Genomic DNA, 15,218 nt, shown 5'->3' with positions numbered 1-15,218 from the left:
GTGTGGATCAATTTCTATCACAGTGAGAGGAAATAGAAGCTCTATTCTATAGGCCCACTAATAATAATGATAACCTGGAATAGCTACAGATTCTACGAGACACTTTCATTAATATCCCTAATGCTCTGATATGATTTATTGAACTGTAGTCTATTACATTACAGCCTGAATGTCATATCTGAATTTTTCTTTTTTTCCTTTTGTCAGGAAGTTAGCCACACTTTCCCTCCACCTGTCAATCCTATAACAGGTTAATATTTATTCTGTACATTCATATACTGTATATCAATCATTAGTGTTTACAGACAGAAGAGAGCTAGTAGTTAGAGGCAGCTAGAGTTTAGCCAGTAGTGCCTGATCAAGGAAGACACATTGCAAAGCGCAGCATAGACAGAGTGGTAAGTGGGGTGAGGAAAACGCTAAATTTGCTGACACAATCAATTTCTGCTTTAAACAAATTAAAAGGAAAAAGCCAAGAAAGGGGGATTAAGCATAAAATTAACTTCATCCAAACAAGCCAAGTCTTAACTGCAAATAAATAAACAGGCGCAGACTGCAGAGGTAGACATAAGAAGATATAGATTTTAATATCTTTATAAACATTTTTGTACTGTTGTTCTTTGATGATAACTTACTGAACAATTTAATTATGGCAAAGAAAGAAAAAAAGAATGATTAATAGACATACGGCAGAACAAGAAAGAGGAGGTGAGGAATTGTGCATTAACAAATAAGAGGTTCTAAAAATATACCATGAAAAATAAACAAGTCACCAGAAAATAAAAAATGTAAATACTCCTCCTGACAGGAGGAGTGAGAAACCCTGTTATCATCATTGATGTCACTGATATTGTTTTTTTTTTTTTTTTGTCATAGTAATACAGTAAATGATTAATATCAGCACTGCGAGAAGTCCTCCGGTCTCCATTGTTACTGGTACAGTTCACATTACTGATATGGACACTGTCTTATCAGTACTTTTTTTTTTTTTAGGCAGGCACAACAGCTCCAGCGGTACAGCATGTCCTGTAGTAGTCCATCTCCAATCTGCGTTTTACTCCATCCTCTTGTTACTTCAGACGCGATTGTCTTGCTCTCTACATCCATGAACAATCGCATCAGTCACCGCATGATCCTAGTTTCGCCATGCTCCATTCAAATTGTTCTTTTTAAACACTTATTGATCGCAAGAGTCGTTTAATGTAAGCATACATTTTTTCTCCAGAGTTGTGTTGTGTCCCTTTGAAGGTAAGCGATTCCAAAAAAATGTGTTCCTCATATTCTCAATGAGGCAAGGATGTCCTCACTCAAGAGGGATCATTTAACACATCCTCACTGGGAAACAGAGAAGCCCCCATTTGACCCTTGACCTCAAAGGCTCCTGTGGGCCCTGCAGCAGGGATCCATTTCTAGGTCCTTTTCGTGTCTTAGGAAAAAATAAAATAAAATGAACAACATCTGACACAAGATATAGACAAACTCTTCATTATTCACAGCTTGATCTCCCAGAGACGCGCAGTGCTTTCCAAGCGAATGAAAACAGCGGATGGCAGTCCTTATCATCTTGAAACAATTAGCAGCTTAGTCTTCAGTTGCACAAAAATAGAGAAGTGGTGTAAACTAAGGTGTCAGAAAGAGTTGTGTAGAAATGTTAGGCAGAAGGTATAGTACCTGAAAAAAAACCCAGCATTATGTAGAGAGAAGTTTTTAGAATTAGTTACGGCTTCGTATTGTGTATGAGCTTACTGGTTGCACTTTTTATGGCCATAAAAACATCTGTGGCTATAGATTTTCACTTGGTAGTGAGAATGGCAAATCCCTGTGTTTCATATCGACTCACAATTTATTGCCATGCTTACACTTTACCTCTTTGTTTATGATAAACACATCGAATTGTTTGGACCTGTTGTTGGCGAAGGATGCAACAGAAAAACACATTTGTCAGATAGGATGAGAGTGAGATAAAACTTACACTGGAGGCTTTACAGGTTCATTGCCTTCGCATTTATACTCAAACATAAAGCTCAATGGGGCACTTAAAGACCTGTCTTATCCATTTCAGAGCCAACTAGCTAACAAGTTTTACCCTGCAAGCTCCACCGTATTCTTTGTTCTCTTTTCACCAAATTGTGGTTGTTAGAACTCCAGCTTACTTAAAAGGAAACTTAAAATGTATAAGACACAAATACGTACAGTGATTAAATCATATTGGTGTTGGCAGTGCAAGCTTGGTCTGCATTTACCTGTCATGTCACCTATCATTCTCAGTCTCTCCCATTTTTGTGCTGTGAGTTTTGCTCTTGTTGATGTTTGATGCTTTGATACCTGTTTCAGTTTGAACAGGTAAGCTCCCTACACTACGTTTACACATATAATCAATTCACACACATACATAAAAAGACACTCAGGCCTTTGTAGTGCAGGAGCAAGAGAGGATCTGAGGACTTATTTTTTGTGATTAGCATTGCCTAAACCCTCTGAAGGTCAGCGGAGAATGTAGTCAGTATTTGTCACTATCAAGGCCACAAAGAGGGCGTTGGCATGTAGTAAAGACTGGGATAAGGTTGCCCTATTGTTGGCTTGTTGAACCCCACTAGGGGGGCGAACAGTGGTCCGGGGAGTACACTTGTGCTTTCTTCTTGTGACTGTGCCATCTGGGGATGTGTGGTCATGTTTTCCCCCCTCTGTGAAATCTGGGGAGGAATCTTCTTTGTCTGCCATGACCTCCTTTGAATGGTGAACCTCGTTGTCACCTTTCCCTTTGCTCACCCTGTTACGAGGCTTTGTGCAGTTTCGAGAACGACCAGGTCTTGAGGGATGCACTATGTTGGTCTGCCCTCCGGAACCCAGTGCTACTCCACGATTCATAGATGGATTCACTGTCCCAGATAAATTGTTAGTCTGGGCCCTGGATTCTGAGCTTGGAACAGTTGGTGAACAGTTGGGGAAGTCCTCCTTTCGGAGCTCCTTGAGGTCTTTCCCAACCATATCAACTGGTGACTGGCACCCAACGGAAGATGTTGAACCTCTGAATCGTTTTAACCACTCCCATAATGACAAGGCCTTGCAGTCGCATGACCAAGGATTGTCATTAAGACGTAGATATTCCAGGGCAGGCAGCGTGTCTAGGCACTGTCCAGACAGCTCTATCAGGGAGTTGTTAAACAGGTAGAGGGTGGTGAGACGTTTTAGGTCATGGAAGGCCAAACGGTCAACCCACTCTATCTGGTTTTGGTGCAGAAGCAAACGGTCCAAGGCTCGCAGACCTCTGAAGGTGTTCTGGTTAAGGCTCCACAAACGGTTTCCATGCAGGAATAAGTGGCTCAGGTTGTGGAGATCCATAAATGTGTCATCCTGCAGGTACTTCAGGTGGTTATCCTGGAAAGACACATGGAAATAAAAATCTTTATGAAGAAGTTTCATCAATCTGTTATCATCTTTTCAATTTCAAGTGTCTCAGAGAGTAAGCCCCCTGTTACTCAATTAGAGCATTCCTAACCCTACCAATGCAAGATTAGCTTGTCATTTAGTTGACTCATCAAAGTCTTGACATCGCATGATTACTCTGTGTGGGTTGTGTTTGAGTGCATTTATATAAAATGAACAGCATTAGTAGTCTTAGTGATAAAGAAATGAACATGTAAAAGACAAATTGTGTACAAAGTATACCTGCAAGTAGAGATACTGAAGATTTCTGAGACCTTGGAAAATGTTATTTGGAAGTGAACCGAGTCCACAACGGTACAAGTGAAGTGCGTTGAGCCGACTCAGCCCATGAAAAGTGTCTTCAGCCAAGGACCGCAAGTGGCGGTTATCTCCTAGATCCAGCTCCTCCAGCAATGTGAAGCCATGAAAGGTCGATGGCTCAATGTATGTGATATTGTTGGAGTAGATCCAGAGAGTGACGGTGTTGGCGCTGAAGTGTCCTCGTAGTAAGCGATGGATCTTGTTGTTCTGTAGGAAGATGCGCTCGCTGTCGGGAGGAATTCCATCAGGTACCGACAGGAAGTTGTGGGCTTGACAGGAGACGGTGCTGGGTGCAGTGTAGCAGATACAGTGACGGGGGCAGGACCAAGAAAACTCAAGCCCACAGAGAACCAGCAGGAACTCCAGTCCACAGCCTGCAGTTTGAACACACACACGTACAAAGAAACACAACAAAGAAAAATTAAATAACTGCAACTTGTGACTTAGAACCTCTGTATTTAGTTCAGTACTTAAAAAACTTAAATACTGCATATAAAACCATCAGCTTTGGGTGTAAACCATTACAAAGTAATGCAATACTGTAATCACATTATATTTTTCAGCAAGACAGTTAAGGTCCCATTTCGACCTTTAATATATCTGTAGAATAAATGGCTGGCAATCTACAACATATTGCTTGTCATATTTCATCGTGGACCAAAAGGCTGGTCGTTCAAACAGACAAAAATTGCTATCTCTATATCCACACCAGTTCTCTGGGTAAAAATTAGCATCATATTGAAGTTATACAACACAGGCAACGAAAAAATAACACAGAATCTGTGATTTTTCCACTGTTTCATCATCTGTTTCTGTGCCAGTCAAAGACATGCGTAGCTCATCCTAAGTCCATTATGTGCTTTGTTTTAACACTGCGCTTACATCAGCTCTCTGATTTCTTCACTCGTGGCACTGAGTGTGTACGCATATGGACCTTCTCGCTCACAGTTTGCAGCCCAAATCAGATAAGTTTGTTTAGGCCCGCAATGAGGAGTCTATTAAAGACGGCAAACAATAACACCTGCTCCATTGAGTCACAAGATGCCTCAGTGAAACTGACTGAATCTCTGGTGCAACACTTCTCTGATTCGACACATATGCAGCTATTTCAGAAATGACGCTTTCCAATTCTCTCCCACCTTTGGGAGATATGCTATCAAGAGTCCACTCCCTTTGCTGAGTCCACTGGCACTTCTTTGCATCGAGCGCAGGCTGTGATCAGTCACTTTGTGTTGTTAAATGGGGTGTGGAATGCTTATTTAAACTTGTAGTAAGCTACTCTGAGGCGCTTTGTGATCAGTGACATGATTCCTGCAATCCTTGAGATGGGAGATGTGACTTATCTGAGGTCTCATCTAAAATGAACACAACTCACAGCCTGTCATGAAGGTTCCATCTGAAAACCCCTGGCTGTCTTGTACCCAGTTTATTATTCACAGCATAGTGGAGCTGTGATTCACTGCCTCTAATCGATATGCCTCTGTTGCCTTTTAACTCACCCTATAATCCTGGGTCTTTTATGCTGGAAATTCAGGGGCAGAATTACTCTCTACCAAGAGAAGGGGCTATTTATCTGAATGTATTTTCTTGCCAAACTGTGGCTAAGCTGTGACATTCAGCGTCTGACTCCACTGACCTTTAACAGTAATTCTCTGTGTCTAGTTGCAGAGCCGAAGCATGGAGCGGTGTGTCACCTGAACACAAGTGTGCTCTCTCGGGCACGGATCTAATCCTATTTGTTAAGCCCTGCCACTGGGCAACAATGGAAATGCATGCATCCTCCTGAACCAGAAATGTGCTCACTAAATGAGGTGATTCTTCACAGTTGAACACAGTCAAAAAGGTTGAGTGTAAGAGCGTGTTTCTGTGTGCTGGTATACAGGTGAATATAATTTTAGAGACCGAGACATGCCGTGAGATAACTTCAACAAACCTAATCTTTTTTTAGACTTGTGATGTTACTGTCATGACCTGCATCAGGGCTACCGGATTTTTAACACAATCAATAACAAACAAGAGAACTGTTCCACTTATTTGTCACTCTGCAGGCTTTTTTTATACCTCAATTTTTTCTCTCTACTTTCCATTTCTGTGGCCATGTATCAAGCGTGGCACCCGCTGACTGAGTAAATAGGTGGAAATGTTTTGCATTACCATTGGGAACATAAAGGTTTGCTTTATTTATCAGACAAATAAGACAAGACACAGTAAATTCTCCAGCCACGCTTTCAGGAAAATTTGCATTACGCAGGAACAAGCGCAAACTTGAGATGTGGCCTTCTAATCATTTCATTTGGTATGGGTGTCACATTTTATTAGTAAATTGACCTTTACAGAAGACACATTTTGAGGAAGAACGCACACAATAAAACAAATGTCATCCTTCTAATGCTTTTATATTCGTTCTCAGATTAGATACTTATTTCACTAGGCTCGCTGCAGGAATTCATCCAAGGGATTCTATTTTTCATAAAACCGATCTTATCACTCAAATAACTATTTTCTGAGGCCTTGAACTATTTCCATTAACACCTTACTTCATGCATGTCTTCAGCTAAATTGTCGGAGCAGTCCAAAGACAGTGATAAGTCTGATACACGGGGAAAGCGAGGGGATGAGAATGTAGATGCTGCCTTGATAGGGAGACAGTTTGAATCAGTAATCTGCTAATCATGTTGGACACATAAGGATGCGCCTCCTCGCCTCTCACTCTCCTCAGCTTGTCAGGACAAAGTAATAGATTCTTTACCCTGCCCTAAAATGGATGTTTCTTTATTTCTTTACCACTTTGCAGAAAAAGGTGCAATGTTTATTCCTCCCCTATGAATAAAATGTTTTAATGTCAGCCCAGATGAGGCTTTAAATTACATGAACATACTGTATAATGTGGATGCCCTTTTGATGGTGAAACAATCTGACATAATCTGTTCTCCATGCATATTTAGGTTCTGGGGAGCTCCAAACACCTTTTTCAGTGTTTCCAGTTACGCTCAGGGCATTTGTGCTTTGTTTTGCAGCCGCCGTAACGTGCATCTCCACTATTTCCACTGGAGACTTTAATACCTGCCAGCTCAGTGATCTCTACATGCATTGTACTTGCGCCACTAAACGCTACGTGAAATACAGATGGAAATATAATTGCACACAGGGACTGATTCACACAATGCCACATCACATAACACGTGTAGCCGGTTCGGCGACATGGCAGATCATGTCAGCATGACAAGCATAAAAGGCTGAATTACTCTTGCTTATAGAGATTTTCAATAGGGAGACTGGTTTTCAGCACAGAGGAACAAATAAGCATTATGTGGGAATGCTGACGTTAAATGTAAAAAAAATAGTGTTTATCATAACTGCATTGTGTGCTCACACAATACGCCTTTCAGCTCATATTGTATTATATAAATAGCTTTTGGGCATGACAGTGCATATATATGCCAATAGTGCCTATTGGAATTTGGCAGAAAAAAGGCGAAGCTCTGAAAGAGAGATAATGTGTTTTTGGAAAAGGAAAAAGCACAGCTATTTCTGGTAGGAGTCTGGCCCGTCTATTAACACTTCACTTTGCATCACAGGTCTTTCACCTTCCAATTTTCCCATAAAGTTTCCCACTGATGAGAAAGGGTATCCATAGCTCTTTACAGAGACAATCACTTTTGACCCCTTGACCATCGTCATCACCAAGTTCCCCCCTTTTTTTTTTTCAGGGTTAGAAATAGAAAAAGATAAATGAATGAATAAAACAGAATGGCACGGGTCCCTTGCCAGACAATGAGAAGTGACTGTGTAGAATATCAATGAAACGTAGTTCACACTAGCTTTGCCCTCATGAATAACACATCTTTGCTAATAGGAGAGAAATGGTATGTCTGTAAAGCCGTGAGACTCTGCCCATCATTAGACTGGACAAACTCAATTTCCTGTGTCTCTCCAAAGACCCTGATAAGCTCTCTGGTGTTTTTGCCTCTACTATTGGCTGGTTCTAAATAATGTCTCAGCTCACTTAGCACTCAAAACATGTTTGCAATCATGGTCATGCATACAGTGGTCAATAATTATAAGTCAGTGCACTGGACTGTTGAATAAATGATCACATCTTCTTATATATGTGTGTGTGTTTTTCCTAGATGGTTTGAATTGCAAACATTAAACAATTTTAACAAGAGTCTTAAGGCACAAGGCCGCAGTGAAACTTACCCTCTTTAAATTGTGTTTTTGCATTCAATCGTTTCTGTTCGTATTAACTTACATAAGCCTTTCATAGCAAGCAGAACGTCAGCTCCTGACATTTTCAGTGTGGGTCAGTGATTGCATATTTATTTTAATTAGCAAAGCTGGAACAAAAGCACACATGCAAGTATTTACTGTTCAAGGAAAAAGAAACAGCCGTAATGGCACAAAAATTATACTTTCACTCAAGCTCTTTCTCATTAGCATTTTTAAAGTATTTCTCTGTTGACTTGTTAAAAGCACTGATTACTGCCATTATTCTCTGACTGAACAGCAAACTCACACATGAACGCCCCTGCCAACAGCTGTGACCGACAACACTTGCCGGGGAATATTTGTTTTTTTTCTCTATTTTACAGTTGACTGCAAAATGTTATAGATTTTGTCTCATTTGCCATTTCCCGACCCCACTACAGGCAATATTGCCTCATAAGGTTGCATGACTATTCTTCTGGTGAATGAAATAAAAATGGGTGAGAACAGTGACAATGCTGCAGACCTTTTAGAAATGTAGCAGAATATAATTGTTTTTTTTTTTTTGCAGAAATGCAGAGTATCGCCATGATATTCTTCTGGTGGAGAGGTATCTTTTCCCGTGTGTGTGTGAGGAGAATATTAACTGCATAAGATTTTATGCAGGAAATCAATTAGTTTTTACCTTAATTCACCTCATCACTTCATATAATGAGACTTTAGGAGTGTCGGGATCTTCATAAAATATTCAGAGGATTAAGTTAAATTCCACAAGTTGTTTTTCAGAGCAGCAGGGCTCTTGCTGTTGATTTACATTTGGTTGTTCTTTTCCATGTTTTATTCCTGTGATTTGTTCCATGCATATCAGCACAGTGTGTGCTGTGAAGCTGTAAGCTGTCAACAGTCTTCCACAGTGTGACCACTTCCTGCACATTAATTATAATTTGATCACTCTTCTGTCTGCTTGGCTTCTTTTCAAGGGACAGAATGGCTTCATGTTTCTGATTACATCCCTGCCAAGAGAGAAAAACAGTAAAAGTATAGAGAGCAGGTGAGAACTGAAGCCCAGTCACATAGCAGGCTGGCACAAGCTGCCAAGTTATGTCAGGGTTATACAGACCATTGTATTTCCCACTTGACTGATATTTCTAACTTGCCAAGTGCTATATTATGGCTGTCTGGTATTGTTAACAGTACTGGCAGGTCAGTTGTGTGGCCCTTGATAGATCTATAAAACAATGACAGAGGCCTCTCTTACTTTTACTCCCTGCTGCAGACAGTTGCAACTGAGAATGTTGGTTAGATGCTACACAGCACACCAGCACATAAAAAAGGATCAGACAAACCAGAGGGAAGTTAAACATAAAGTAGGCAGACATTGTACGAGTGGCAACAGTGTTTCTCAGTTCAGAGGTCCTAAAAATAACTCCTCTAAACAAGCGACATCTTACAGCGCATGTATAGACTAACGGAAAAGATTTGTGGAGAGTGTTTGAGTATATAAAGTTTGTGTATTTCAAAGACGGAATTTGGAGATGCTGAAGAAGCCAGGCAAAGAGGAGCAAGGCTGATGGCTGAGCTATCCACAGATGTTTAATACCAACATGTTAATTAACTGACTTAAGAGTTAATTCCGCTTGGACTCTAAACAGCATCTGTACCTCCTGCTCTTTTACACTTCACACCTTCAGATTATTCTCTTAAAAATCCACTGATGCCATACATCATGCATGTATGCACAGCTGCAAATGCATACATACACTTATGCATGCGTACAGCATGTACACACCATCCATGCGTATTCTTACACAGGCACACTAGCCAAAAATCACGACTGTTGACAGCAACACTATCAGCCACCAACTACTTTCATTTATCATGACAGCACAAAGCAAAATGATTCAAATATATTGCACTCCCTGTGGCGATATTGCACTGCACTGCCCAAACTAAATTAATGGTTCTGCCAAACTTATATAAATCATCCAAAACATATCCATATGTAGTTCTATTAAAGTGATAGCATTTATAACACAATTCCCGTTGGTGGAGTGGCTAATAATTATCCTTTATATTGGCTCTCAGAGGTGTTTACAGCCTCTAACGCTACAAATGCAGAGAAATCTTTACAGTGTGATTCGCAGTATAAATGGATATGAATGGATATCTATACCTCTTCAGTCTTATTTCACAAGATACTGAAATTTTATTTCTGAATGAAAGTATAGCTGTACATATGAGATCCCAGAGAAGAAGACCTTTTTAATTAATTTGAAGCTTTCTTTACCATGTCTTCATAAACAATGATGTTAGCCAGTATAACCAAAAAACCCAAACCAAAAAATATTGCACCATTGCTTTTACTGTTAATAAGACAACAAAAATTTTCTTAATAACACACAGAGATAATATGTGTAAATAAGCCAATTGCAATTTGTTTTTAGTAATAACAGAATGAATAATATAACAGCGCCTTGAGACAACTGTTGTTGTGATTTGGTGCTATATAAGTAAAATTTGCTGTGAACTGAATCAAATATTTTTGTTTACTTAAAGTAGTACTTCTTACCTTATGTTATTTTATCAGCTAAAACAGTCTTACAAAGCTCTGAGAAGTTTGGTATAATATAATGGATGATTAAAAGAACATCAGAAAGTAATACTAGATGAATGCCAGTGGGGAAGAGATTCATAACAATCAACAGCATTACTGGATTTACATTTTCCAATCTCACATTGTTTTGTTTGTGTGTTCCTCAATTTAAAAATGACATTCTCATAAACTTCCGGACTGGATGCTATTTTTGATTTTGCCTCAGTGGGACCAATCTGGAAAAGCAGTTGCACTGGATGTTGTCTGGACATGCCCAAGAAGAGGGTCTTGAATGTGAGAACAGCCAAACTGAAATAATTGAAGTTTTTTTTTATTCTAGTTGATCTTCTCTCAAAACGTTTTGATCACCCCTAACATTTTTCCTAAAGGCAAGCAAACAAACATAACCAAAGCATTAGCGGTGATACTGTGACGTTATGTACTTATGTTCCACAGGGAACTACACAAACCCAGGAACATCGAGATCGAGAACCACATGTCAGTCTCCGATACAGACTTTGTACCTAAAAACGGAGCTACTCAAAAGAAAACAATACTTTGCAACATATGCAAGAAAACTATTCCTGCTAAAGGTGAAAACAACAAACTTGTTTCACTATTTGAGGATAATACACAGCACTGAGAACAACCAGGCTATGAAGGTATTTGAGGAGATACTAACAGCTGGTGATGTGCAATCCAAAAGTAAATAAATTACTAACTTTGCTGGAGAAATAAGGAGGTTGATGCAAATTACTGAAGTAGTTACATGATAATAAAGGAGCACTTTGAGCACTAGTTAAAAACTTTGACCCAAAACACAACATGTATCATTTCTTAGTTTTATTATGTGACAAGATCGTGCAACTATTTTAAGTCACTTTTGTCCTCATTAAAGTAAAGTGTTAAGCAGTTATGTGTTTACTTAAAATTTCCACTGAAAACACAACCTTGGCTACTTTTGTTATTTGGCTTATGCTGTGTCACTGTATAAATGCTGTATCACTACAATTGCACTATAATGCTGCCGCTGGCAAATCGTGGCAGTAGATTCTCACTTTGAAAAGGGTAGTCCATCATCAATGACAGCAGCTCATTGGAAAAGAAGGATGGAAAGCGCTCCTCATTTTGTTTGCACTAATCAATGCTGCAGGCTGCAAGCTGCAATCACTGATAAAACATTGTCATAAATATCATTATTGCAAATTTTCGTTCATTATCGTAAGTATATTTTGAGTTGGAAGAGTGGATCTAAATTAATTTAAATTATGATTTCTCTTTGATTAAACAAATAGATAAAATAGTTGGCTTTTTAAAAATAAATGCACCAAGCAATTAAAGCTTAGCATACACAGGCTCTATAACACTCCTTCCAGTTTCCTGTGCCGCACACTTAATAATTCTTTGCAGAGTTTTTTGCTGACTTTATAGCTTCTAACAGCTGACTGGATGGATGTCAGTCAGCCTGGCTGGTCCAGTTGCTGTGTCTTGTTCAATCATGCGCATGTATGTCAGTGACAGAGTGCAGCATAGCCAATCATTGCATGTCTTTGTCAGAGTGACAACTCAGCTGTAGTGATACTGTGTGACAGTGAGCCGGCAGACGGAGAAGGAGCAAATGACAAAAGAGTCTCGAACAATAAGTTAATCTGCCGACTCCATCTAATTTAAGAAAGATGTAATTGGAGAAGTGGGAGGTTGTTTTTAAAGAGTGCCAGTGCACATGGGAAAACATGTCTACAGGACTTGCAGTTACTCTATGTACCGGAGGACTTGCTTACAAGCCTTGTGTCAGCAAGCATCTCCCCAATGAAGAAACTGAACAAGGCATTGAATCATTACCAGCTCCAGGGCTGATGCTCTTTAACTGACCCTGTGCTTTGATGTTTCTCTAGAAGGGGAATGCAAAGTATTGAAATTTCCCCGTGGAGTTAATAAATTAACACAGTGCTTAGAAAAGCAGAGCGGAATGACCAGTGTGGGCCAAAAGTAAAAGTGATTTCTTTCTCATTTTCAAATTCAAACAGCAACACAAAATATAAAAATCTATTATTTATAACATTCCAATCAGTCTAATAGCACGGTGATGTACCCTACAATTTGCCTCAATCTGATTGGAGTTTTACATCAAACTCCCCTTCATTTCACATACCTGTCAGCTGAAAGACTATAATCTTAGCACAGGTAACGTGAGTTTACTGGATGACTTAACAATGTCACACTAACAGGAATAATTTCGTGTTTACCGGACAAATATTCAGATTGTTTTTACCTATCAAATTGTCATTGTGTTGCTATTTATAAACAAATATCGAGACATTTTCCCCCAATTGTCAAGAACCTTTGTTCTACAATCAAGTCCTGAAAATTTCCTTCAGATTTTTTACATCAATTGTTGTGATTGATTGCACCATGCTGACACATGTAGAAATGACAATACCTCTCCTTTTATATTTTTGCATAGCCCATTCCAGCTACAGTACATGCCACTAAAAGCTTTTTTTTTCTGATTAATGATTTAGAGTTGCATAGCTCTGCTTTGGAGTCATCAGGCCAGTATAGATCCATGTCTACAGACAACCGTGCCATTTTCTAGTTCACTAATCTCGACATCCTGGTAGCCCTTACATGTTTCTTTTAAAACAAACTGTAAGGTACCTTCCCGCTGCAGCAGCTGCCTTCTTGCATACAAACCTCATGCGCCCTAGATTCAACAGATCAATTATTCATAGCAGGTGAGAGTTTGGTACTCCATGTACATAGAGGCACACACACACACACACACACACACACACACACACACACACACACACACACACACACACACACACACACACACACACACACCAAGTTTCATGAGTCTTAACTAACTAGCTAACAGCTTTAGATAGAAATAAAGTAAAAAAAAAAAAAAAAGCCTGCACAGGGAACAACAATTCAATGTGGTTCGTATGTTCAAAAGATGACCAACAGATGCGAGGACAAACACGGTGGAAGTCAGAGCTGAAAGACGATCTAGAGGCAGACGTGGTACGCAATACAAGCATGAGTGTACCGCACACTATATTAAGTGCTGTGTACACACAGTGTACAAATGAATGTGCAGGTGCTCACTCTCATGAAGTACATAAATTGATACAGGTCAACTGTGTTAGGTTTACAAATTAACACAAATGAACAAATGAGCAAGTAAGCAAATGAAAACTCCATTCAAATTCTGCATTTAGAGTGCCAAACGCTCAATGCGAGCGAGTTTAGAAAAGCAGCCTGTTTCAGAAGTTAGCGAATACAATTGTAAACACCCAAAATTCAGTAGAGAAAGCCAGTGCCTTGTAGCAGCAGAATGAAAGTCCTAAAAAGCTGCTTAAACCCTTGGTTTTCCTCAACATTTCACATATTTGTGGGTGTGACCATTAAAATACCAAAAACAGGACGCTGTCAAAGTCACCATCTAATTAAAAAAGCAAATGTAGAAAAGGACAAAAAAAGAAAGAAAGAAACTGTTAAAAGGTAAGCCATAGCTTGTTCCTTCCACCCATAAGATAAATACACTCACTCGCCACTTCATTAAGTACTCCTACTCAACTGTTTATTAATGCGCATCAGTGCATCCCATTGCTGCAGCTTAATGCGTTTAAGCATGTAGACATGGTCAAGGTGCCCTGTTTAAATTCAAGTACCAGAATGGGATAGCAAGAGGATTTTAGTTAATTTGACATGGTTGTTGGTGCCAAAGAGGCATGTCTGAGTTTTTCACACCCTGCTGATGTATTTAGATTGTAACATACAGGCATCTCTAGGGTTTACAAAAAAAAATGTCCAGTGAGCGGCAGTTCTTTGGGTGAAAATGTCTTCATGATGACCAGAAAGCTGATAAGAAGCTGATGCCCCAAACACTGAACGTTAAAGCAGATGTGCTACAGCACACTGGGTGCAGCTCCTGTCTGCTAAGAACAGGAAAGTGAGGCTACAACTGATATGGGCTCAACAAAATTAGACAATGGAGCATTAGAAAAGCATTGCCTGGACTGATAAATCTCACCTTCTGCTGCAGCATGTGGATCGTAGAAATTTGGAAATAAACAACATGAAAGCTTGGTCCATCCTGCTTTGTATCGATAATTCAGCCTGCTGTTGGTGTAATGGCGTGGGCAATATTTTTGTGGCACACTTTGGTCCCCGTAGTACCAACTGAGCGTCATTTAAACGCCACAGTCTATCCGAGTATTGTTACTGACCATGTCTATCTCTTTAGTGTGCTGCCAGCAGGATATGGTACCATGTCAGAAAGCTCGAAACAGTGTAACTGGTTTCTTGAACATGATAGTGAATTCTCTGTACACAAATGGCTTTTAGAGTCACCAGATTCCAATTAAAAAGAGCAGCTTTAGGATGTGGTAAAATGGGCAATTCACATCGATCTCAGGTTAATGTTTCCAGCATCTTGTTGGGTCTACGCCATGAAGGATTAAGTCAGTTCTGAAGGCAAAAGGGGTTCAACCGACTACTAAAACAATGGCTATGAATGTATATACCAAAACATTCACAAAAACTTGCAAAGATCGTCTGCACTGTAATAATTCACCTTGCTATTAATATGCACTAAAATCCCCCGAATGTTTAATGTGCTTCGTAGGTGATACAATAGCAAAGAATAAGTCCTGAAACTACT

At 39.6% G+C, this 15,218-nt stretch overlaps 1 protein-coding gene across 1 annotated transcript in view; it reads right to left on the bottom strand.

The window, feature by feature from the left end:
- Positions 1-832: 832 nt before the first annotated feature.
- Positions 833-15,218, bottom strand: part of rtn4rl1b (reticulon 4 receptor-like 1b) — a 150,215-nt gene continuing 135,829 nt past the window's right edge. The window contains exons 2-3 of the mRNA XM_040009723.1: positions 3,670-4,121; positions 833-3,378 (exon numbers count right to left, since the gene is read on the bottom strand). Of these exons, the coding sequence (XP_039865657.1) occupies positions 2,485-3,378; positions 3,670-4,121 (1,346 nt within the window). The 3' untranslated portion in view covers positions 833-2,484. The remainder of the gene's footprint in view (positions 3,379-3,669; positions 4,122-15,218) is intronic.

Source organism: Simochromis diagramma, unplaced genomic scaffold (genome assembly GCF_900408965.1).
Source record: "Simochromis diagramma unplaced genomic scaffold, fSimDia1.1 OVJJ01000344.1, whole genome shotgun sequence".
Lineage (NCBI taxonomy): Eukaryota > Metazoa > Chordata > Actinopteri > Cichliformes > Cichlidae > Simochromis > Simochromis diagramma.
This window is presented reverse-complemented; position numbering and strand designations above follow the sequence as displayed.